This window comes from Scyliorhinus torazame, chromosome 8 (genome assembly GCF_047496885.1).
Source record: "Scyliorhinus torazame isolate Kashiwa2021f chromosome 8, sScyTor2.1, whole genome shotgun sequence".
Taxonomy (NCBI): domain Eukaryota; kingdom Metazoa; phylum Chordata; class Chondrichthyes; order Carcharhiniformes; family Scyliorhinidae; genus Scyliorhinus; species Scyliorhinus torazame.
The window spans coordinates 162,937,033-162,962,565 of record NC_092714.1 but is presented as its reverse complement, the minus strand read 5'-3'; the positions used below and the strand labels follow the sequence as shown (position 1 = coordinate 162,962,565).

General features: G+C 50.7%; 1 protein-coding gene and 1 long non-coding RNA gene across 2 annotated transcripts in view; one reads left to right on the top strand and one right to left on the bottom strand.

Moving 5' to 3' along the window:
• LOC140428891 (synaptonemal complex protein 2-like) overlaps positions 1-25,533 on the bottom strand; it is a 573,438-nt gene that overhangs the window by 142,025 nt on the left and 405,880 nt on the right. The window contains exon 13 of the mRNA XM_072515538.1: positions 17,319-17,453. Within this exon, the coding sequence (XP_072371639.1) occupies positions 17,319-17,453 (135 nt within the window). The remainder of the gene's footprint in view (positions 1-17,318; positions 17,454-25,533) is intronic.
• Positions 3,881-14,081, top strand: LOC140428235 (uncharacterized). The gene is made up of 2 exons (XR_011948736.1): positions 3,881-4,071; positions 13,680-14,081. It is a non-coding gene; the product is annotated as an uncharacterized lncRNA (long non-coding RNA).

Genomic DNA, 25,533 nt, shown 5'->3' with positions numbered 1-25,533 from the left:
TGTTATAATTAGCCTTCCCCCAATTTAGTACATTCATCCTAGGACCTAGCGATTCAAAACAAACCTGTTGGACTTTAACCTGGTGTTCTAAGACTTCTTACTGAACCTAACTGGTGTCTAACGTCCTGGCCTTACGGCCTCTAACGCTACGTCTAGGTGGTTACCTAGAAGATACAACAGGAATGGAGGTGGCCTGCTGTGACTCCTGCCCTATGACAAGGGTCCCCCCGTTGGCGCACGTCTACTGGGGCGACCATACCTCGATGGGCCTGGCCGCTGCTCGGGTGTCCCGGGTGACATGGCGCCACCTCGTTCTGCTCTCTGCCCACCAGATGCACCAGGGACAGGAGGGAGAGAGAGTCTGAGGTGCTGCGGTGTTCCAGTACTTCCCCTGCGGGAGTCACCAGCAAAGGCCCTATCACCTCCACCTCCCCAGGCTACTCCATGGGACAGTGGTGCGAATGGAACCATCCCCTGAGGCTCCCCCGCTACCTGGTGCTGCCAGTCCTGGAGACGTTGCTGGACAGGTGCAGGTGTTGTGCCGATTTTTTTGTGGTAAAACTCCACACATCCTACACTTAGGATGTGTGGCGCAACACCTGCACCGATTCACGTACTTAAAATGGGCTAGCACCGTCGTCACATGGAACGCAATCAATTCCAGGAAAAACTTGATACTCAGGACACCCCTGAGTTCGGGTCAGAGGATCGCACTGACTTTCCGTCAGAGCTGTCTCCTACACCCTACACCATCCCAGAGACAATCACCTCGATTGGGCACATTATTGAAGAGGATCCCGGGACACAATCTGGTGCGCACCACACAGCGCATTCAGTACAGCAGGTGAAGGTAGGAGTACCCAAGGGGCCGGACGGTCGGTGGGCAGACCAGCCCTAGGAACCAGCTGTCATCCAGACGGATCCCGGGCTTCTGGAATATCCAGTCCCAACCACAGTGCATGCATTCCAAGAGACAGGGACCACAAGACGGGATGACAACGAGCATCCAGCACCTGCGGGCGCAGGTGCAGGAGTCCAACCTCGTGCAGGAGCAGGGGTGGTGCCGGCCATGCGTGCCACCCAGGCCGACACCGCAAGGGTGGCATCCACGGTGGAGGCATTGGGGGTAATGGTTTCGGCTATGGATCAGCTTGTTCAAGGCCTGGGACATTCTGTGCAAGCGGTGGCCAAGGCCCAGGATAGGGCTGCCCTCTCACAAGTAGCCATGTGCCAGAGCCACCTGGACATTGCAGCGGCACTCCTCAGCATAGCCTAGTCACAGCAGGCCATGGCTAGGAACGTCGGCGGGATTGCCCAGGTGCTGGCTGGCATAGCGCAGACACTGGACGAGGTGGCCCAGTCCCAGAGGGAGGTGGCCCAGTCACTGGCTGATCTGACGCAGACCTACATTATAGTGGCACAGTCACAGCGTGATGTGGTGCAGTCCCAGATGGAGATGGCCCACACTCTGTGCTCCATGAACATGAGCGTGAAGACCCTAGATATAGCACTTGGGGCGAATGGGATCAAAGCCTATGGAGAATGCAGGATTTGGCTATTGTGTTGGATGATCAGCCACGATCGTGATAAATGGTGGAGCAGGCTTGAAGGGCCAAGAGGCCTCCTCCTGCTCCTATCTTCTATGTACCCTGGGCATCCGAGGAAAGAGTTGGTGATGAGGCCCGTGCCGGTGACTCCCGCAGTGGAGGAGCCGGAACACCGCAGCTTCTCGGCCTCCCCCACCCCCCTCTCCCTGGTGCATCTTGTGGGCTGCCGGGCCCATCCAGGCCGGGTCGCCCCAACGGGGGCCCTTGTTGCAGGGCAGGAGTCACAGAAGACTGCCTTCACTCCTGCTGTACCGTCTGGGGAACCCGCTAGGTGTAGTGTTGCGGCCTGTAAGGCCAGAAAGTTAGACACCAGTTAAGTTGACACAGGTTGTTATGGGCCAGAGTTTAGAGAACCCCAAAATGTATCATGGAGTTTACCTGACCCACAACTTTTAATAGATTGTGGGATGGGGAGCACACGGCCCACTCTACAGGTGTGGTACAGCAGATATGGAAAAGTATTTTTTTAAGCAAAACAATGTTTATTCTATGAATTCAAGTTAACCTTTTTGAAACAAACAGTGAACATCTTAGCAACCATTAATTCAAATACCCCTAAAGAATACAACGCTAAGTAATCCTTAAGCTGTCCTTTTAACATCCAGAAGATTTAATTAAAAAACTTTAAACGGAAGCACATCAGGTTAAAGTCACTACTGCGAGCAGTTGTTAGTTTTAAATCACCAAAGGATCGATTTACATTCTTTAGATTACAGAGGGAGACTCTAATTCACCTTCTGGCTGTGACTGCAGCTATCCAGCTCTGAAAACGAAACTAAAACACACCCTGCAGCAAACGGCCCAAAACGAAAGTGAAAAGCTGACAGACAGCCCAGCTCCACACCCTCTCTGACATCACTGCAGTAATAAACACGCATTTCTTAAAGGAACACTCACTACAGATATGTATATACACACTCATTTATAAACACCCATTTCTTAAAGGTACTCTCACATGACAAGGTGCAGGGCACAGTTTCATCATAGGGGCGAGGGCACAGACTTTATGTATTTGTTGAAAATATACACTTGTTACCACCATTACAACCGGTCCCAGTTTCTGTCTGATAGGTGTGGGCTGGTCCAGGCTAGCCCGGTGGGGGGTACAGGCCCTGCGGGAAGACTGTGCTTCCCACCCTCCTCCCCCACCCCCTGCACTCGAACCATCACCAGCACCCGCAACCAAGGGATTCGGTGCAACCTTGGGATGGAATGGCCAGCTCACATGCAGGGATCACCCAGGTGGACGATGGAAAGTGCTACCGTTGACAGGAAATGTTGTCGTACAATGCGGAGCACCAGAGCACATCACAGAGCGGATAGTAATCATCCTCCATCCCATGGGCCAGACCCACTGTCACTGCCAACCCAGGGCCCCCAACGCAGGTATGTCTAACAGAGGGGAGTGCAAGTGGGCGGTTTGGCGGTATGGGAAGTAAAGGGGAGTGGGTTTAGGATGTGGTGCCCATGCCCCTGGCCAGCCCCGCGCCTCTCCACCCCACCCCTTCCAAGTCGATTAACCTGGAGGCGATCAGAACGTCCCGTGCGCGTTTGCCCTGGCGTACATTTCGTGTCGCCTCCCCCGCCTGCCTGGGCCCCATGTCCTGCTCAAAGATAGATAGTTTTTTGAAGAATAAAGGGATTAAGGGTTATGGTGTTCGGGCCGGAAAGTGGAGCTGAGTCCACAAAAGATCAACCATGATCTCATTGAATGGCGGAGCAAGCTCGAGGGGCCAGATGGCCTACTCCTGCTCCTAGTTCTTATGTTCTTATATATTGTCCCCCTACCCCGCATCCTCCTCGTTGGACAAGGCCTGTCCTTCCTCCTCCTCCAGCACATCGCCCCTCTGCTGCGCGATATTGTGAAGGATGCAGCATGCCGCCATGATGCGGGCGACCCTCTCAGCCTCGTACTGGTAGACCTATCCAGAGCGGTCCAGGCACCTGAACAGCATCTTCAGAACGGCGAAGCACTGCACAATCACACTGCTGGTCGCTGTATGGGAGTCGTTATAGCGGGTATCTATGTCGGTCTGTGGCCTCCGGATAGGTGTCATGCGCCAAGCCACAGCGTCTAACCCCTGTCACCCAAGAGCCAACACCTCAGTAGGGGGGGGGGGGGGGGTGCCTCTCTAACATCGAGGATGTCAGGGATCGCCGACAGGATGAAGGAATCGTACACACTGACCGGGTATCGGGCACAGAGGTGCACCATGCGCAGCTGATGTTGAGAGATGTTCATTGAGTGGAACACCCCCCTCTTTCAGTTTGTTATCCGCAGGTGCCCATAGGGCGACATGCATCCTGTCTATCGTCCCCTGGACCCGGGGCATCGTGGTGATGGTGGCGAACCCCATTGCCCGGGCATCCTGGTTGGCTCGGTCCACATCAAAACGGATGTATTGATCCACCTGGGCATATCGGGACTCCGTGACGGCGTGGATGCTCCTGTGCACTGAGCTCTGTGAGATTCCGGACAGGTGGAGTTGTGGGTAGTGATGGGGACTGTCAGAGGATACAGCAGGATATAAACTGGTTGGAGTCTTATAAACTGGTTGGAGAAATTGCAGATGGAGTATAATTCGGACAAGTGTGAGATAAAGCACTTTGGAAGATCCAATGCATGTAGGAATTACACAAAAAATGGTAGAAATCTTGCGAGTACTGACAGGCAGAGAGATCTGGCCGTGCATGTCCACTGATCACTGAAAGTGGCAACGCATGTGGATAAGGTGGTCAAGAAGGCATACAGCACGTTGGCCTTCATCGGTCAGGGCATTGAATATAAAAATTGGCAAGTCCAGTTGCAGCTGTACAGGACCTTAGTTGGGCCTCATTTGGAATATTGTGCACAATTCTAGTGACCACACTACCAGAAGGATGTGGATGCTTTAGAGAGGGTACAGAACTGGTTTACTGTGATGCTGCCTGGCATGGAGGCCATTAGCTCGGAGGAGAGGTCAGATAAATTCGGTCTGTTCTCAATGGAATGACGGAGGTTGAGAGGCGACCTGACATAGGTCTACATGATTATGAGTGGCATGGACAGAGTGGATAGTCAGATGATCTTTCCTAGGGTAGGAGAGTGAGTACGAGGGGACACAGGTGTAAAGTGCGTGAACAGATAGAACAGATATCATAGAATTTACAGTGCAGAAGGAGGCCATTCGGCCCATTGAGACTGCACCGGATGCTTTGGCAAAAGCATTCTACTCAACCCCATACCTCCACCCTATCCCCGTAACCCTGCAACCCAATCTAACCTAAGGGCAATTTAGCATGGCCAATCCACCTAACCTGCACATCTTTGGACTGTGGGGGGAAACCGGAGCCCCCGGAGGAAACCCACAAAGACACGGGGAGAACGTGAAGACTCAGCATAGACAGTGACCCAAGCGGGAATCGAACCTTGGACTCTGCCGCTGTGAAGCCATTGTGCTAACCACTATGCTACCGTGGTGCCCCACGGAGATGTGCTAGGCACGTTTTTTGCACAAAGGGTGGTAAATATATGGAACGTGCTGACTGGGGAGGTGGTGGGAGCAGGTATGATAGCAGCATTTAAGGAAAATCTAGACAAAAATATGAATAGGGTGGGAATGGAAGGATACGGACTCCATAAGTGCAGACAGTTTTATTTTAGGCAAGAACCATGGTCGGTGCAGGCTTGGAGGGCCAAAGGACCTGTTCCTGTGCTGCATCGTTCTTTGTTCTTTGTCCCCACTCGGCGACTGGAAGAACCCCTTGGCAGAGAGGTTCAGGATGACCATCACCTTGACGCTCACCGGGAGCGGGTGTCCTTCCCCATACCCCCGCGGTGCATGGTGTGCCATCATCTGGCAGATGTGTCACACTATCTGTCTGCTCAGCCAGAGTCTCCGATGGCATGCCTGCGGGACCTCGAATGAGAGGCGATGCCGGTACACCCGAGGCCTCAGAGCAAGAGTAGGAAGGCAGTGCAGGTGTCCCCTGCGGTCATCTCCCTGCAAAACTGATATACCGCTTTGAATACTGTTGAGGGAGATGGCTCACCAAGGGAAGGCAGCAGCAGCTAGGTTCATGGCACTGTGGCTGGCTCTGCTGCGCAGCAGGGCAGGAAGAAGAATGGCAGAGCCATAGTGATAAGGGACTCAATCGTAAGGGGAACAGACAGGTGGTTCTGTGGACGCAATCGAGACTCCAGAATGGTATGTTGCCTCCCTGGTGCAAGGGTCAAGGATGTCTCGGAGCGGCTGCAGGACAACCTGGGGTTGAGGGTGAACAGCCAACTGTCGTGGTGCACAGAGGCACCAACAATATAGGTAAACAACGGGATGAGGTCCTACAAACTGAATTCAGGTAGTTAGGAGATAAACTAAAATGTAGGACCTCAAAGGTAGTAATCTGAGGATTGCTACCAGTGCCACAAGCTAGTCAGAGTAGGAATGTCAGGATAGACAGGATGAATGCGTGGCTCAAGAGATGGTGCAAGAGGGAGGGATTCAAATTCCTTCAGCATTGGAACCGCTTCTGGGGAGATGGGACCAGTACAAACCGGATGGTCTGCACTTGGGCAGGACTGGAACCAATGTTTGCTAGAGCTGTTGGGGAGGGTTTGAACTAATTTGGCAGGGGATGGGAACCGATGCAGGAAATCAGAAGGTGGTAAAACAGGGACAGAAACAAAAGGCAGTAAGGGGGAAAGTGTAAGGCAGAGAAGACATAGTCAAAAATCAGAAAGGGCGACAGTACAAGGTACAGTGACTGAGGGGAGCTCAGTGAATAGGCCCAGTAATACTAAAAGGTTTAAATTGGGAAGTAAAAACATAAATGGTAAGCGATGCGGCAGGTTGTTAAATGAAGATATGGGTTCAACGACAAGGAAAATTAGGAGAAAAGTTAAGAAGAAATATAATTTAGGAGAGGTTACTGATCAATGAGTTAAGATTCAAAGCAGAGGTATAAAAGCCAACATAAGTGTACTTTACCAGAATGCTCGTAGTATTCAGAATAAGGTAAATGAGTTGATGCCGCAAATCATCGTGAATGACTATGATTTAGTGGCCATTACTGAAACATGGTTAAAGGATGGTCACGACTGGGAGTAAAATATCCGAGGGTATCAAACTATTCGGAAAGACAGAGTGGATGGTAAGGGAGGTGGTGTAGCTCTGTTATTTAAGGATGACATCCGGGCAATAGTAAGGGATCACATCGGTGCTATGGAGGATAAGGTTGAATCCATTTGGGTGGAAATCAGGAATAGTAAGGTGAAAAAGTCACTGATAGGAGTAGTCTATAGGCCTCCAAATAGTAACATTACGGTGGAGCAGGCAACAAACAAAAAAATAACTGATGCATGTAGAAATGGTACAGCAGTTATCATGGGGGATTTTAATCTACATGTCGATTGGTTTAACCAGGTCGGTGAAGGCAGCCTTGAGGAGGAGTTTATAGAATGTATCCGCGATAGTTTCCTGGAACAGTATGTAATGGAACCTACGAGGGAACATGCGGCCCTAGATCTGGTCCTGTGTAATGAGACAGGATTGATTAATAATTTCATAGTTAGGGATCCTCTCGGAAGGAGCGATCATAATATGGTGGAATTTAAAATACAGATAGAGGGTGAGAAGGTAAAAGCAAACACTAGTGTTTTGTGTTTAAACAAAGGAGATTACAATGGGATGAGAGAAGAACGAGCGAAGGTAGACTGGGGGCAAAGACTTTATGGTGAAACAGTTGAGGAACAGTGGAGAACCTTCCAAGCGATTTTTCACAGTGCTCAGCAAAGGTTTATACCAACAAAAAGAAAGGACGATAGAAAAGGCAAAATTGACCGTGGATATCCAAGGAAATAAGGGAGAGTATAAAACTGAAGGAAAAAGCATACAAAGTGGCAAAGATTAGTGGGAGACTGGGAAATCTTTAGGGGGCCAACAGAAAGCTACTAAAAAAGCGATAAAGAAGATTAAGATAGATTAAGAGAGTAAACTTGCTCAGAATATAAAAACAGATAGTAAAAGTTTCTACAAATATATTTTAAAAAAGAGTGGCTAAGGTAAATATTGGTCCTTTCGAGGATGAGAAGGGAGATTTAATAATGGGAGATGAGGAAATGGCTGAGGAACTGAACAGGTTTTTTGGGTCGGTCTTCACAGTGGAAGACACAAATAACATGCCAGTGACTGATAACAATGAGGCTATGACAGGTGAGGACCTTGAGATGATTGTTATCACTAAGGAGGTAGTGATGGGCAAACTAATGGGGCTAAAGGTAGACAAGTCTCCTGGCCCTGATGGAATGCATCCCAGAGTGCTAAAAGAGATGGCTAGGGAAATTGCAAATGCACTAGTGATAATTTTCCAAAATTCACTCGACTCTGGGTGGTCCCGGCGGATTGGAAATTAGCAAACGTGACACCACTGTTTAAAAAAGGAGGTAGGCAGAAAAGGGGTAATTATAGGCCAGTTAGCTTAACTTCGGTAGTAGGCAAGATGCTGGAATCTATCATCAAAGAAGAAATAGCGAGGCATCGGGATGGAAATTGTCCCTTTGGGCAGACGCAGCATGGGTTCATAAAGGGTAGGTCGTGCCTAACTAATTTAGTGGAATTTTTTGAGGATATTACCAGTGCGGTAGATAACGGGGATCCAATGGATGTGGTATATCTTGATTTGCAGAAAGCCTTTGACAAGGTGCCACACAAAAGTTTGCTGCATAAGATAAAGATGCATGGCATTAAGGGTAAAGTAGTAGCATGGATAGAGGATTGGTTAATTAATAGAAAGCAAAGAGTGGAGATTAATGGGTGTTTCTCTGGTTGGCAATCAGTAGCTAGTGGTGTCCCTCAGGGATCAGTGTTGGGCCCACAATTGTTCACAATTTACATCGATGATTTGGAGTTGGGGACCAAGGGCAATGTGTCCAAGTTTGCAGCCGACACTAAGATAAGTGGTAAAGCAAAAAGTGCAGAGGATACTGGAAGTCTGCAGAGGGATTTGGATAGGTTATGTGAATGGGCTAGGGTCTGGCAAATGTGACAAACTGACAAATGTGAGGTTATCCATTTTGGTAGGAATAACAGCAAAAGGGATTATTATTTAAATGCCAAAATAGTAAAACATTCTGCTGTGCAGAGAGACCTGAGTGTGCTAGAGCATGAGTCGCAGAAAGTTGGTTTTCAGGTGCAACAGGTGATTAAGAAGGCAAATGGAATTTTGTCCTTCATTGCTACAGGGACGGAGTTTAAGACTAGGGAGGTTATGCTGGAGTATTGTGTTCAGTTTTGGTCTCCTTAACTGAGAAAGGACGTACTGGCGCTGGAGGATGTGCAGAGGAGATTCACTAGGTTAATCCCAGACCTGTAGGGGTTCGATTACGAGGAGAGGTTGAGTAGACTGAGACTGTACTCGTTGGAATTTAGAAGGGTGAGGGGGGATCTTATAGAAACATATAAAATTATGAAGGGAATATATAGAATAGATGCGGGCAGGTTGTTTCCACTGGCGGGTGAAAGCAGAACTAGGGGGGCATAGCCTCAAAATAAGGGGAAGTAGATTTAGAACTGAGTTTAGGAGGAACTTCTTCACCCAAAGGGTTGTGAACCTATGGAATTCCTAGCCCGGTGAAGAAGTTGAGGCTCCTTCATTAAATGTTTTTAAGATAAAGATAGATAGTTTTTTGAAGAATAAAGGGATTAAGGGTTATGGTGTTCAGGCTGGAAAGTGGAGCTGAGTCCACAAAGGATCAGCCATGATCTCATTGAATGGCGGAGCAGGCTCGAGGGGCCAGATGGCCTACTCCTGCTCCTAAATCTTATGCTCTCATGTTCTCATGTGGCGCCTTCTTGACACCTCCTCCTCCTCGGCCAGTTGGGCGCCTGGCCGTCCAGCCTGTGCGGCTGCCACCTGATCCTCTGCAGCCTGTTCCTCTGCAACCCGTTTCGCTGCATCCCGCTCTGCTGCTGCCTGCTCCGCTGCTGCAGCTTTCCCGTCCTCTTCGAGTGGCTCCAACTCATGCGGCCGCAGAGCATCTCGCAGTGCTGCCACCATCATCAGGGACCACCATTGCTGGTCGAACTCCAGACGCCATTGTCTGCAGGGTCTGAAAGACCATCATGTTAGCATGGTGCGTACCCCCTGCCCAACCAGGTTCCATAGGTTACACAGTTTGGCAGTGTGGGCTCCGGTCCCGCATGTCCCCACCCCCTAACCCCTGCCCCGTTGGTGTCCAGCACCATAGGGGCCCCTGGTCCAAGCGCCCGTCCTTGATGCCAGGGTACCATTGGCTGGCACTGCCCTCCGTGGGGGCTGTCATGGGTGTGGCCCTGGGTCATCCGCGGGTGGCTAGCGGCCGGTTGGGTGGGATGTTTGGGGCCTGGGGTGGCGGGGGGCTGTGGCGGGAGGGTGGAGTGCGGGTTTGAGCACACCCATATTGCTAGTGTCACTGTGTAGAAGCAGGGGCCGAGGGGGGTGGTCAGTGGGTGAGCAGCAAGATGGCCATCATAATGACAGTTGGTGCCTGTGCACCGCCCCAATCCTGTGGGGGGGGGGGGCACCCCGGCTGCTCGGCCTGTTCCCTCCTCTCCCTCGGCCCTGGCAGCACCCCCCCCTCCCCCAGCCAGCATTGCTAATGTCAGGGTCGGCAGCCCTCAGTCACTCCACTCCATTTCCTACATCCTCTCTCTCTCTCAACAGCCACGGCGCCACGTTCACGATTTTTGAGACCACAAGTGAACCCGTCAGGAACTCGGCCCATCGGATGCGGTGAATCGCGGAGGCCCCGGAGAATAGGAGATCAGGCCCTCGAATGATATGCTAACAGTGTTTAAACGCCACGTAGCGAGCGACGCATTTATCCCATTTGCGGGGTGCCGGAGGATCGCGATTTGCTGTCAAATCTCGACCTAACACGATTTTGGTGTTAGAGGCTATTCTCCACTCAATCGTGTTTTGTGATTTTGGTGTAGGTCAACGGTGAATCACGCCCTTTGTCTCGCAAACGGAGAATTCCGACCCTTGTGTCTTTAAGGCTGCGATAGATAGATTCTTGATCTGTAAGGGAATCAATGGTTATACGGAAAAGTGGACGTGAGGAATGTTGGATCAGCCATGATCCTATTGAATGACAGAGCAGGCACGAGGCCATACTTCCTACTCTTGTTCCTATTTCTTATGATCTTATGGTCTTAAATGCTCTCTCTTTAAGTCTGATACTATCTTTAACTTTTTTGCTTAAGCATTGATGGTGCATCCTCCCCTTGGAATTTTTATTTCTCGTTGGAATGTGTCTATTGTGTGTATTCTGAAACGACTACTTAAATATCTGCTACGGCATCTCGACTGACCTATTCCTTAACTTAAGCTACCAATTCACTTCAGCTAGCTCTGCTTTCATGCCCTTATAAATGCTTTAATGTAAGTTTACAAAACTAGTCTCAGACCCACTCTTTTTCTCAAACTGAATTATATTCTTCCCTTCCCTGCACCATTACATGTTTAACTCTTCTCTTGTTATCAATAAAGTTTTTTAAATGTTTTGCTGACAAATCTGGGGCGGGATTCTGCGACCCCCCGCCGGGTCGGAGAATCGGCGGGGGCTGGCGTGAATCCCGCTCCCGCCGGTTGCCGAATTCTCCGGCACCGGATATTCAGCGGGGGTGGGAATCGCGCCGTGCCGGTTGGCGGGCCTCCCCCCGGCGATTCTCCGGCCCGCGATGGGCCGAAGTCCTGCTGCTGGAATGCCTGTCCCGCCGGCGAGAATCAAACCACCTCTCTTACCGCCGGGACAAGGCGGCGCGGGCGGGCTCCGGGGTCCTGGGGGGGCGCGGGGTGATCTGGCCCCGGGGGATGCCCCCACGGTGGCCTGTCCCGCGATCGGGGCCCACCGATCCGCGGGCGGGCCTGTGCCATGGGGGCACTCTTTTCCTTCCGCCTTCGCCATGGTCTCCACTATGGCGGAGGCGGAAGAGACCCCCTCCACTGCGCATGCGCGGGGATGCCGTGAGCGGCCGCTGACGCTCCCGCACATGCGCCACGCGGCAAAGTCATTTCCGCGCCAGCTGGCGGGGCACCAAAGGCCTTTCCCGTCAGCTGGCGGGGCGGAAATCAGTCCGGCGCGGGCCTAGCCCCTCAAGGTGAGGGCTCGGCCCCTCAAGATGCGGAGAATTCCGCACCTTTGGGGCAGCGCGATGCCGGACTGATTCGCGCCATTTTTGGCAACGGTCGGCGGACATCGCGCCGATTGCGGAGAATCCCGCCCCAGGTGCCTGTAAGTCATTGGCACAATTGAGGGTCAACGATATCAGGAAAATATACAAATGATTAGTTAATTTACTTATGTTGGGACTCCAGGGCCTATCGGGCTGGAATTGACCACGCACTAGCCCATGATGTCACAACACTCTTACCTCAAATGCACTCTGTGGAAGCATATTTCCTGCTCCATGAAACATCCTCAAAACCTTTTTCCTCACTCTGTTGATGGTAATCTTAAAATAATGATCGCTTGCTACCCGTTTCCCAGATCAGGAGGAATGATATTTTATTATTCAGTATAATAAAACACAACGTGAGGGCTAGGAATTAAGTTGCCAGATTTTCATGCATAGGGATTGGGATTTGCAATGTTTGTAGCATCCGGCTGAGTGGGTCTCACCTTGTTGTCTTCTTGTTCTTTCTGGCTTTCACTATCTCTCAGCAAGGGAGCCTAATAACATGTTAATTTCTGTTAGATACAAAATACCTAATATTTCTTTTGTAAGGGCCACGAAGAATCCAGCGCGAATTTTAAGGATACAAAGTAATAACATTTATTTACTATAACATATATACATAACAGTAGCAGTAACTTCCCTTGCTACATACTCCTTCCTGCTGGTTCCTGAACTGGCCAGCTTTATTTATACTAGGAGTTTACTAGTGGTTTCTCCGCCCCCTTCATTGGGGAAGCTCATACTCCCACAGGATTGTGGGATAGTCATTAGTCCCCAGCCAATGGTAAGTAGGCAGGTTATAACAATTTCCTAACCAGGTTTGGGAATTCTCTGACACAGCAAGTAACAATGAGGGCTCAAGTGTGAATGATGCAACATTGGAGGCTTCCATAGTGCAGGTGGGCATGACGGGTGGCTAAGTGTCTCTCAAGAGACAACTTCAAATAGGAGTGGGAGGAGGCGGTCAGGAGATTAGTTCCTGGTATTTTGAGTGAGGGCCTGTTATCAGTGTCAGTAGAAGATTAATATGCATCTTTGTATAACCTCAAATGATGGTCAAGGTTAGGGAATGAATCTTTATATGATATCCGCTTACCCACTTGATTGGCACCCTTCCCACAAACATTCACTCCTTCCACCACCGACGAACAGTGGCAGCTATGCGTACCAGCTACAAGATGCACTGCAGGAACTCACCATGGCCCCTTAGGCAGCACCTTTCAGACCCACGGCCACTACCACCAAGAAGGGCAAAGGCAGCAGTTACATGGGAACACCACCGCTTGGAATTTCCCATCCAAGTCACTCACCATCCTGGCTTGGAAATTTATCGGTTGTCCTTCACTGTTGCTGGGTCAAAATAATGGAACTCACTCTCTAACAGCAGGTGAGTGTACCTATCACATGTATCTTCTATTAACCCTTGCCCTGCTCAGTAAGACGTCTTACAACACCAGGTTAAAGGTTGGACTTTAACCTGGTGTTGTAAGACTCCTTACTGTGCTCACCCCAGTCCAACACCACCTCTTGTCCTGCTGCCTGACTTCAATATACAGTCTTCAGGTTAGCTGCAGCACCATCGGGATTTCTGCTCAAACAAAAGACTTTAGGAAAACTGAAATATCCCAGATCTAATGGACTAATCTGGACTTCCCCTTTACGTTCTATGCAGAGCTGTGATGTCAGTTTGATAGACTTGGCAAGCAAGCAATCAGCTCATTTGGCATCTGGGCCTTGGACAGATTTTTGTTCAGGATTGGTGGGGTTTTCAGTAACATCTGGGGCAGGTGAAGGGCTCCATTTTGTCTTCGGTTCTGTGAAAGTACGCAGCTAGGCAGCAGCTTGAAGACTCTCTCTCCCCCTCTCTCTTTGCCAGGCAATTTTAAGAGGCATTCCAGCTAGATCGACGGAGATTCTTCTGATTAAAAAACAGACAGCAGTCAGAACTGTGAAGGGTGTGGAACATTGAAAGCCGTTTCTCACCAAGGAAGGAAGCTGTAGTCATTCATCCGAGAGGCATATCTCCATCTGGTGGCCAAAGGCCAGAATTGAATGGACCTGAATACCCTGTGCCTAGCTCCAACGGATGGTAGAAGGGCAGGAGAGCACAGACATGGAACACTTGTGTAAAACGTCACCCAGTGGTCAGAGGATGGAACTGTGCTGAGCTGAACCTCTTGATCAAATCTGTTTCCCAGACCACGACCTCAGCAGCGAAGATGAATGTCAAATGTTTTCCCTTAATCCCCATTTTTAAAAAGAATTGTCTCCAACCCTTTCCGTGTGTCATCTTGTGTGTGTCTGGGTGGAGGGTGGGGCGGGATTTTGGGATCAGGTGGATGAGTAGACCATTGCCCTCCTATTTCTTTACATATTCATCTTTCCCTCTTATTAATAAACAGTTTGCTAATGTTTTACTTATAAATTAGGTGTCTGTAACACATTGGAGCAGTCAAGGGTTAAAAATCTGAGGAAAACACATATTATTGGTTATTTCATTTATGTTGGAACTTCGGGGTCTGTGGGACTGGAACTGAGCGCGCACGCACCCAGAGTGTCGTAACAAAACGAATAATTTTTTAAATATCAACCTTTGACATTGCTGAATGTATCACATCCTCTTTCCAAAAACCAGCATTACGAGCATTCAGTTATCATGCCTAACACCTAACATCAAGTACTCCACCTCATCGGACCAATATTCACACCCATTTCTTGTTGCCGTCACATACCTCAGACTGTTCAGTGATAGCAGAAATGCCACATGAATACAGTGACACTTAAACAATGGTCATTTTATGGAACAAGCTGCAAAGTCAAAATGGCATAGAATTGTCATAGAATTTACAGTGCAGAAGGAGGCCATTCGGCCCATCGAGTCTGCATCGGCTCTTGGAAAGAGCACCCTACCCAAGCACACAACCTCCACCCTATCCCCATAACCCAGTTACCCCTCCCCAACACTAAGGGCAATTTTGGACACTAAGGACAATTTAGCCTGGCCAATCCACCTAACCTGCACATCTTTGGACTGTGGGAGGAAACCGGAGCACCCGGAGGAAACCCACACACACACAGGGAGAACGTGCAGACTCCGCACAGACAGTGACCCAAGCTGGGTATCGAACCTGGGACCTTGGAGCTGTGAAGTAATTGTGCTAATCACTATGCTGCATCTCGCTGAAAACATTGACAATGCCTTTTGTCACCTCTTTATTCCCGGAACATCCTCATCTTGATATCTCGGCCGGAATTCTCTGGCCGTTGCAATTCACTTTCCCGCCAGCAGCGCACCCCTGCCCATGGGTTTCTCAGTGGCGTGGGGTGGCTTCAATGGGAAATCTCATTGACAAGTGGAGGGGGTACCGATCCACCTTCCATAACACTTTCCTTTCCTGTCTCAGTTCCTGCCGGCCTAAGAACTGCCTGCCACCTGTACAGGCATAACACCCCCAAAAAGGAAAGAGAGCAACAGCAATAATGATAAGGCTCTGTCGCTTGGTCTGATATTCTGAGTCACCAGCTCAGGTCCTGCTACAGCGTGGAATTTGGAGGCAAGTATAGAGTTGGGATAAGCACACAGTGAGTCATCCGGCCATGAGTGAGCTGCAGCCGGGCTAGGAGTAATGGATGGATAATTTGCCAGCAAGGTCACAGATGAGTGCTAATGAATAATAATAATCTTTATTAGTATCACAAGTAGGCTTACATTAACACTGCAATGAAGTTACTGTGAAAATCCCCTCTTCACCACATCTGGCGCCTGTTCAGGTACACTGAGGGAGAATTCAGAATGTCAAATTCACCGAACAAGCACATTTTTCGTGACTTGTGGGAGGAAACCAGAGCACCCGGAGGAAACCCACGCAGACACGGGGAGAACGTGCAGACTCCGCACAGACAGTGACCCAATCCGGGAATCGAACCCGGGCCCCTGGCGCTGTGAAGCAACATTGCTAACCACTGTGCTACCGTGCCGCCCTCAAATGTGAGCAATATACAGGAGACCATTGAGCTGGTGCATTAGTTGACCTACCAAACAGCCCCCCATCACTGTCAATCGTCATGGAAGACTCCAACTCCAATTTGGCACAGAGCTTTCTCTTTCTGCAACCTTTGCTCCATCTTGAGGAAAGGTTGAGGGAGCTAGGGCTTTTGTCTTTGGAGCGGAGGAGGATGAGAGGCAACTTAATAGAGGTTTATAAGATAATGAGGGGGATAGATAGAGTGCACGTTCAGAGACTATTTCCTCGGGTGGATGTAGCTGTTACAAGGGGGCATAACTATAAGATTCAGGGTGGGAGATATAGGAGGGATGTCCGAGGTAGGTTCTTTACTCAGAGAGTGGTTAGGGTGTGGAATGGACTGCCTGCTATGATAGTGGAGTCGGACACTTTAGGAACTTTCAAGCGGTTATTGGATAGGCACATGGAGCACAGCAGAATGACGGAGTGGGATAGCTTGATCTTGGTTTCGGACAATGCTCGGCACAACATCGAGGGCCGAAGGGCCTGTTCTCTGCTGTAATGTTCTATGTAAGGGCAGCACAGTAGCATTGTGGATAGCACAATTGCTTCACAGTTCCAGGGACCCAGGTTCGATTCCGGCTTGGGTCACTGTCTGTGCGGAGTCTGCACATCCTCCCCGTATGTGCGTGGGTTTCCTCCGGGTTCTCCGGTCTCCTCCCACAGTCCAAAGATGTGCAGGTTAGGTGGATTGGCCATGATAAATTGCCCTTAGTGTCCAAAATTGCCCTTAGCGTTGGGTGGGGTTGCTGGGTTATGGGGATGGGGTGGAGGTGTTGACCTTGGGTAGGGTGCTCTTTCCAAGAGCTGGTGCAGACTCGATGGGCCGAATGGCCTCCTTCTGCACTGTAAATTCTATGATAATCTATGTTCTATGTTTGCTGCTGCAAACGTAGAGGCACTACCACTGCTGCCACTATGTGTGGGCAGGTCATCGATTTCTCTCTCCTCCCCAACAATACCTAGAAAATCAAGGAACTGGACATAACCTCCAAAACCATACTGCTTCCAAACATGTAGCAATGGTAAAAACTCTTAATAATCACCTTATCTAGAATTTGGGTTCCTGCCCCAAAACACTAGTGCAGAGCCCACCTTACAGAAAACTTGCTGCTGACAGAATGATCTGGGACCTCATTGCTCAAATTAGGGATCCATGAGTTGCATAAATTAGTTGGACATTTAAGTCATTCCGACACACACTGGGTACGGCCCTAATACACGCCTTTCTCCTCACAAAACGTCACACTGGAAGTGCGAGGCATTGAAGCCCGGTCAAACGTTGCACGATCAATTGTCCTGTCACTCCCAGTGGTGCAAGGTGAAGGAATTGTCTGTCCTTCGTCACCTTTTAGCCTTTTTTGCACCAGTGAAGACGTTAGTATGTCTGATCAAAGGTATGGTTGTGCTGGATTAGAATTTAAAAAGTAACAGCATTCACAAATGTTACTGGCCCCATAGTAGATGATGAAAAAATATGGACGACTTACCTTTGGTGGAGACATTGAGACCTGTTCAGGTTCAGTCCGTATCCCTGGCAAAATAACTGTCTTGGTGTGAGTTTTCTTTTCATATTCTGTTTCTTTACGGAGCGGCGTTGAAAGTTGGCTTTCAGCAACCAAGACCTGTTATTTTCAGAAAGTAATATAAATCATTGGGTCTCCCCAATAACTTTATTCTAATTTGCTCCTAATTAATTCAAGCAGGCGATTTTAAATATAATGTGTCAAAATGTTTTACACCTTGTTTTTTTGAGGTGCAGTCACTGTTGCAATGTGTAAAACACCGGCAGCCACTTCACACTTCGAAATCTCCGATACCACAATGTAAATGACCAAAGTAAGATGCTTTGGAGAATATTGAGGGATATTTATTAACCAGGACGCAAGAGATAATTCCACTAAACTTCTTCAAATATAGTATGTGGCGATCTTTTCCACCTGGAGCTGATGAAGACTTATTTTACGTCTCATCCGAAAAACAACGGCGGGTTTCTCTGTCCAGCGACATTAGATTCGCGAAGCGCAATCCAGCGGAGAACTGAGCGTTAGCCGAAAGACGGGGTTGGTGGCGTATGCCAAATAGAGTGCCACACTCCGGTGTCTCAATGATGGCATGAATGTGTTCCATGCCCCGTGCTGGCGTTGGCATGCAAAACGTACAGTGGTGCTCATTAACATAACATTGACTGGCCCGGCATTCGATATATCAAAAATGTAGAAGGTGGTCTTCCGGTGGCGTGGGAGAGCAGGGCGGCCGCAGCAATAAGAGCTCCCGCCGGTGGCCACGATTCGCGGCGATTTCGGGGAAATCCCCGAGTCTTCACGTCCCCCCCCCCCCGACTATCGTCTGCCTTTGGGGCCGTCACGAGCAGCCAGCGGGGCCGGTTTAAAAACCAGCGAAGAACCCCACGCGGGTGTTGGGCGGCGGGGGCTGAGGCGCTGGGCCCAGCACGGCGTTGAGGTCAGAGCAGCGGGAGCGGAGCTACAGGGAGGCCGAGGCGGCAGGCCCGAGGCCACGGCACTATGTAGGGAGGGTGCTCCACGTCGGATGGCTCCCACCTAGGAGGAAGAAAGAAGGCTGAAGCCTGGTCCCAGGGGAGCTCTGGGTGAATGCAGAGGAGAAAGAAAGAAGGTTTAAGGAAGTTTGGTAAAAGTTTTTTTTTCTCTCCCCTTTTTTTTCAAAAAAAGAATAAGTCAGATTGATGAAGGACAGGAGGGTGAAGGGGGAGAGAGGAGAAAAGAAAGAAGATAAAAACAATGAGCCGCTAATGGATGCGAAGGGCAGCGTCGAAGAAAGGAGGAAACGCGGGTTCGCAGCTGAAGGAGAAGACGAGCAAAAGTGTTGACAGGATGGCGGAAGCCGAACTGCAAGGCGGGGCCGCAGTACTTGCGGTGGAGAAGATGACCGAGGTGATGGCGGTGGAGCTGGAAAAACAGTTTGCGAGGCACATGGAGGCCTTGAGGAAGGAGACGGTGGTCCCGTTGAAATCATTGGTGGAGGAGGCAATCGGCCCGGTGAGGGTGGCGATGGCAAAGGCATTGGCCGAGGTGAGAGAGCAGGGCGAGAAGATGAAGGAAGTGGAGGAGGCCGTGTCACGACACAGCGACCAGGTCACCTCGATGGGGGACGAGCTGCGGAGGGTGGTGGAGGTTAACAGAGGACTCCGAGCAAAGCTGGAAGACTTGGAAAACTGCTCAAGGCAGCACAATTTAAGAATTGTGGGTTTGCCCGAAGGGACAGAGGGCCCAAGGCCAACGCAATACTTCGCGAAGAAGTTGGCGGAGCTAATGGGGGAGGGTGAGAGCCCCACCCTGTTCGAGCTAGACCGAGCTCATTGGTCATTAAGGCCGAAGCCCAAAGTGAACGAGCCGCCAAGGGCAGTAATTATCTGCTTCCATAAGTTTTGCATGAAGGAGAAGGCATTAAGCTGGGCGAAGCAGAAGCGTGAGGTGCTGTGGGATGGTACTGCGGTTCAGATCTACCAGGACTTGACGGTGGAGTTGGCAAAAAGACGAGCGGCGTTTGGGCGAGTGAAGGCGGCTTTGTACAAGATTTGGTATGGTGTACCCGGCGAAGTTGAGAGTAACATATAACGCCAAAGACTTTTATTTTGAGACAGCGAAGGCGGCTGAGGCGTTCGTGAGGGCAGAAGGCTTGGAACAGACGTGAAGAGTGGAACTGGAAGAGAGACTGTGGACTGTGTTTGAGCAGCTGGAAAATGTTTAAATGTTACAACTTTCTTTTTTACTGATTTGTATTGCAATTTATTTCTCTTTGCATTGTTACAGAGTTCAAGTTAATGGCGTTCTGTGTTGCAACAGTTAAATGTTATGTTAGTGAATTGTAGGGGTTGGATTGTTGGGTTTGTTTTGGTGTTTCTTTCTCTGGGACTGGGTTGAAGGGGGCGAGATGTCTTGGCTGGGTGAGCCACCCGCGCTATCTAACTAAAGTCAGCTAGTGAACGGGGGTGACGTTGGAGCCTGGATAGCAGGCTTCAATGGGCCTACGAGGCGAGCGAGAGGGGGGGGAAGGGATGGATGTTGGGGGATGTTTTTGTAGGGGGGGTTCTTGGGAGGGGGGGGAAGGGGTTCGATGTTAACAATGGACAGGGGCGGGTCAGGCTTATGGGGCAGGGCCCGATGGTATGGTATGGTGGGTAAGAAAGGTGGGGCGGGGGGGGTGAAAGACCCCCAGTAAGGATAGTCACGTGGAACGTGAGAGGGCTAGGAGATCCGGTGAAGGGTGATTGCGCATCTTAAAAGTTTGAAAGCCGATATAGCAATGCTGCAGGAGACTCACTTGAGGGTGAAGGACCAGGTGAGACTTAAAAAGGGCTGGGTTAGCCAAGTGTTTCACTCCGGATTTGATGGAAGGGCTCGAGGGGTAGCGGTGTTGGTCAGCGAAAGGGTACGCTTCCAGATGGAGAAGGTGGTGGCAGATCAGGGGGGTATCTATGTGATTGTGGCAGGGGCGCTGGAGGGGAGATTAGTGGCACTGTTAAGTGTATACGGTCCCAATTGGGACGATGTGAGATTCGCGAGGAAAATGTTTGGGGCCATTCCCGACTTGGACACACATGAGCTGATTGTTGGGGGGGACTGGAACTGGGTGCAGGAGCCAAGGTTGGACAGATCACGGCCGCGCTCGCTGGTCCCATCAGGGGGGGGTGAAGGCGCTGGCTGGGCTAATGGTGGAAATGGGAGGGGAGGACCCTTGGAGGTTCCTGCACCCAAGGGAACGGGAGTACTCGTTTTTCTCAGCGGTCCATAAGGTATACCCGCGGATCAACTTTTTTGTGGTGGGAAAGGCTTTGCTGGCTGGAGTCAAGGGGTCGGAATACTCTGCAATTGCAGTGTCAGATCACGCTCCACATTGGGTGGATATGGTGCTGGAGAAGTGGGTAGCGCAGAGACCGGGATGGAAACTGGATGTGGGGCTTTTGGGGAACCAAGTGTTCTGTGAGAAAATTGAAAAGGTAATTAAGGAATATGTAGGTTTCAATTGTACGGGTGAGGTGTCGAAGGCAGTCGTCTGGGAGGCTCTAAAGGCGGTGGTGAGGGGTGAGGTAATTTTGTTTAAGGCCAGGGTGGACAAAGAGGAGAGGTTGGAGCGGCAGAGGGTAATAGATGAGATGTTGGAGGTAGATAGGAAGTATGCAGAAGATGGGGACCCAGCGAAGCTGCAAAAGAGGAAGGAACTGCAGGCGAGCTTCGACTGACTGTCCACCAGGAAGGTGGTGCGCCAACTGAGACGAGCAAGGGGTGCAGTTTATGAACATGGAGATAAGGCAGGTATGTTAGCAGGTCAGCTCCGGAGGGAGGCAGCGGCAAGGGAAATTCTTCAGGTGAGGGATAGGGCAAGGAAGTTGGTGGTGGCTCCAGTGCTGATTAACAAGGTTTTTGAGGCGTTTTTTGAGAGGTTGTACAGGTCAGAGCCACCCGGGGGGGAGACCGTGAGATGCAGGAATTTCTAGATGGGTTGGAGTACCCAAGGCTAGGGGGGGGGGACAGGGCTACATTAGAAGGCGCAATATTGGAGCAGGAGATAAAGGATGCAATTGGGAGGATGCAGTCGGGGAAAGTGGCAGGGCCAGATGTGTTTCCGGTGGAATATTATAAAAAATGTAAGGATAGGTTGGCACCCCTGATGGTGGGGATGTTTGAAGAGGCGATAGAGAAGGGGGTGTTGCCACAAACCTTGGGGCAGGCATCGATCTCCCTGTTGCTAAAAAAAGATAAGGATCCGACGGAGTGTGGGTCGTATCGGCCCATATCACTTCTGAATGTGGATGCAAAAGTGTTGGCGAAGGTACTGGCGGGTAGGCTGGAGGAGTGCCTCCCAAAGGTGATAGGGGAGGATCAGACGGGGTTCGTGAAAGGGAGGCAGCTGTTTTTGAACATTAGGAGGGTTTTGAACGTCGTTATGGCACCGGCGGAAGGGAAGGAAACAGAGGTAGTTGTGGCATTGGACGCCGAGAAGGCATTTGATCGGGTAGAATGGGGGTACCTGATGGCAGTGCTGGAGCGGTTTGGAATTGGACCAAGATTTGTGAACTGGGTAAAGCTATTATATAAGGAGCCAAAGGCGAGTGTCCGCACAAACAATATCAGTTCGAGATACTTTTCTCTCCACCGTGGGACGAGGCAGGGATGTCCTAAGTCCCCCCTGCTGTTTGCACTTGCGATTGAGCCGTTGGCCATCGCATTGAGAAGTTCGGGAGCATGGAAAGGAATAGTGCGGGGGGCGGGGGGGGGGAATAGAGCATAGGGTGTCCTTATATGCCGACGACTTGCTGCCGAGTGTGTCGATAGGAGGAATATTGGAGCTACTGTGGGTATTTGGGTCTTTCTCGGGGTACAAGCTGAACCTGGCCAAGAGTGAGTATTTTGTGGTCTCACGGCCGGGGGTGGGGGCAGGGGTGGGGGGGCTGCCATTCCGTAGGGCAGGGACTCACTTTAGGTATCTGGGGGTGCAGGTTGCCCGGGAGTGGGGGAGGCTTTGCAGGTACAACATCACTAGTTTGGTGGGGAGAGTGAAAGCCGATCTGGCAAGGTGGGATGGCCTTCCTCTGTCACTGGCGGGTCGGGTACAGGCGGTTAAAATGAATGTGTTGCTGCGATTTCTGTTTATTTTTCAATGCCTACCGATTTTCCTGCCAAAGTCTTTTTTCAGGGAGATTGAGGGAAGGATTATCTCGTTCATATAGGGAGGGAAGGTGGCCAGAGTGAGACAGGTGCTACTACAGAGTGGAAGGCAGGCAGGGGGTTTGGGTCTCCCGAACCTGTTGTACTACTACTGGGTGGTGAATGTGGAGAAGGTGCGGAACTGGGTCAGAGGGGTTGATTCCCAGTGGGTCAGAATGGAGGAGAGTTTGTGCAGGGGGGGGGGGGGGGGGGTCGGGGCTGTAAGCACTAGCAACAGCGCCGCTCCCGATAGCTCCGGGGAAATACTCAGGGAGTCCGGTAATAATAGCTTCATTGAAAATTTGGAGGCAGTTTCGCCAACACTTCAGGTTGGGGGTAGGGTCAAGGGAAATGCCGATTCGGGGGAACCACAGAACCACAGATTTGAGCCAGGGAGGTGGGATGGAAGTTTTCGGAATTGGGAAGAGAGGGGAATTAAGAAGCTAAAAGATTTGTTTCTTCGGGGTCGGTTTGCAGGATTGAGGGAGCTGGAAGCGAAGTATGGACAGGAGCAGGGAGAGGTGTTTAGGTACATGCAGGTTCGGGATTTTGCCAGGAAGGAGATACAGAGCTTCCCAGAGGAACAAACCTCCACATTGCTGGAGGAGGTGCTGACGACAAAGGGACTGGAGAAGGGGGCAGTGTCAGCGGTGTACGGAGCTATTTTGGAAGAGGATAAGGCACCACTGGAAGGGATCAAAGCAAAGTGGGAGGAAGAGCTGGGAGAGGTTATAGAGGAGGGGGTCTGGTGTGAGGTGCTCCGGAGAGTGAATGCCTCCACCTCATGTGCGAGGTTGGGGCTGATACAGCTGAAGGTGGTATATAGAGCGCACCTCACGAGGGCGAGGATGAGCCGATTTTATGAAGGAGTAGAAGATGTGTGTGAGCGTTGTGGTGGGGGGGGGGCGCTAATCACGTCATATGTTTTGGTCCTGTCCAAAGCTAAGGGAGTACTGGAAGGAGGTGTTTAGGGTAGTTTCCAAGGTGGTGCGTGTGAAACTAGACCCGGGTCCCCGGGAGGCCAGATTCAGGGCGTCGGACCAGCCAGGGTTGGAAACAGGTGCGGAGGCAGATATCATAGCCTTCGCCTCGTTGATCGCCCGAAGGCGGATCCTGATGGGATGGAGAGCAGCCTCTCCACCCAGTGCCCTGGCGTGGCGGGGGGACCTGTTGGAATACTTGACCCTTGAAAAGGTTAAGTTCGAACTGAGGGGAAGCTCGGAAGGGTTCTACAAGTCATGGGCACTATTTATTCTGCACTTTCAAGAACTGGATAACATCGAACATTAGTTGCGGGGAGGGGGTGGGGGGGGGGGGGGGAGATGGTGGGAGGGGAGGGGGGCTGTGTATATTAAGGGTGACTATGGGTAATCCCTGATTCCTTTTTGTCATTTGTTTATGTAAACATGCGGGCTGATGTTTGGGGGTTGGTGGGAGGATGGGATCATTGTTATTGTTATGGGGATTGACATATCTGTTGCTGATTATTGTTTATTGTTGATGGGTGTAAATGCGGGAGAAAATGTGAAAAAGGAGAATAAAAATATATATTTTTTAAAACATTGACGGGCTCGACTTGCCAGCTCGATTCACTTGTGGTATTTAAAAACAGCGACCGGGCACCATGGCTGCTGAGGGAGAGAGAGGAGGAAAGAAGTTTCCAAAGGCGCAACTGTGAGTGCTGGCACTCACCTCAGTGCATCCATCAGAGGCGCTGCCCCACTGCAGGGGGAGCAGTGGAAGTGCAGAGTGCATCCCGAACAACGGACGCATGCACCGGGGCCTTTGGCATCCACTCTGGCACACTCTGCTTCCCAGTGCAGAAGCCCCACCTGCAGGACCACAGGCCATCACCAAGCCCCACAAGCCCCACATGCCCACTGCGTCTCTGCTCCCAGCCATCCCGTCCCGACAGGTAGGCAGAACTCGAGCTTCTCATATAGAACCCACAGGGAAGGTCCCAATGGATATCCACTCGCTTCGCTCAGCCCCATCCATGGGCCATGCCTCCACGCATGCCACCAGGCATGGTGCCAGTCAGTGGCACAAAGTGCCTACCCCATCCCACAGTCAAGTGCCACCCTGCTGGCAGGGTATCCCATGGCTCACCCAAGGAGGACACCTCAGATAGACCCGACATGAGGCGCAGGACGGGGTCCACAGAGCGTATCCTTGACATGGGTAGCGCCACCCACCGGTACCTCTGCCGTCAGGGACAGGTGGCGGGATTAAAGGCCCCCCAGTACCATGCATCGAGGGGTCAAGGGGCGTATTGCGGAATGTAGAGTGTCAGAGGGAACGGCTGGGAGTGGGGCTCGGATTGGGAGGGGGTACATACATAGAAGATCGGAGCAGGAGGAGGCCTTTTGGCCCTTCGAGCCTGCTCCGCCATTCACCACGATCATGGTTGATCATCTAACTCAATAGCCTAATCCTGCTTTCTCCCCATAGCCTTTGATCTCCTCAAGTGCAATATCCAGCCGCCTCTTGAATATATTCAAAGTTTTAGCATTAATTACTTCCTGTGGTAATGAATTCCACAGGCTCACCACTCTTTGTGTGAAGAAATGTTTCCTTATCTCTGTCCGAAATAGTTTACCCTGAATCCTCAGACTGTGACCCCTGGTTCTGGACACAACCATCATTGGTAACATCTTCCCTGAATCTACCCTCGTCCTGTTAGAATTTTCTAAGTCTCTATGAGATCCCCCCTCATTCTTCTGAACTCCAGCGAGAATAATCCCAACCCAGTCAATCAATCAATCTTCATATGATAGTCCCGCCATCCCTGGAATCGGTCTGGTAAACCTTTGTTTCACTCCCTCGAGAGCAAGAACATCCTTCCTCAGAGAAGAAGACCAAAACTGCACACAATACTCCAAGTGTGGCTTCACCAAGGCCCTGTACAATTGCAGCAACACATCCCTGCTTCTATATTCAAAACCTCTCGCAATGAAGGCCAACATACCATTCACCTTCTTTACCGCCTGCTGCACCTTCAACGAATGGTGCACAAGGA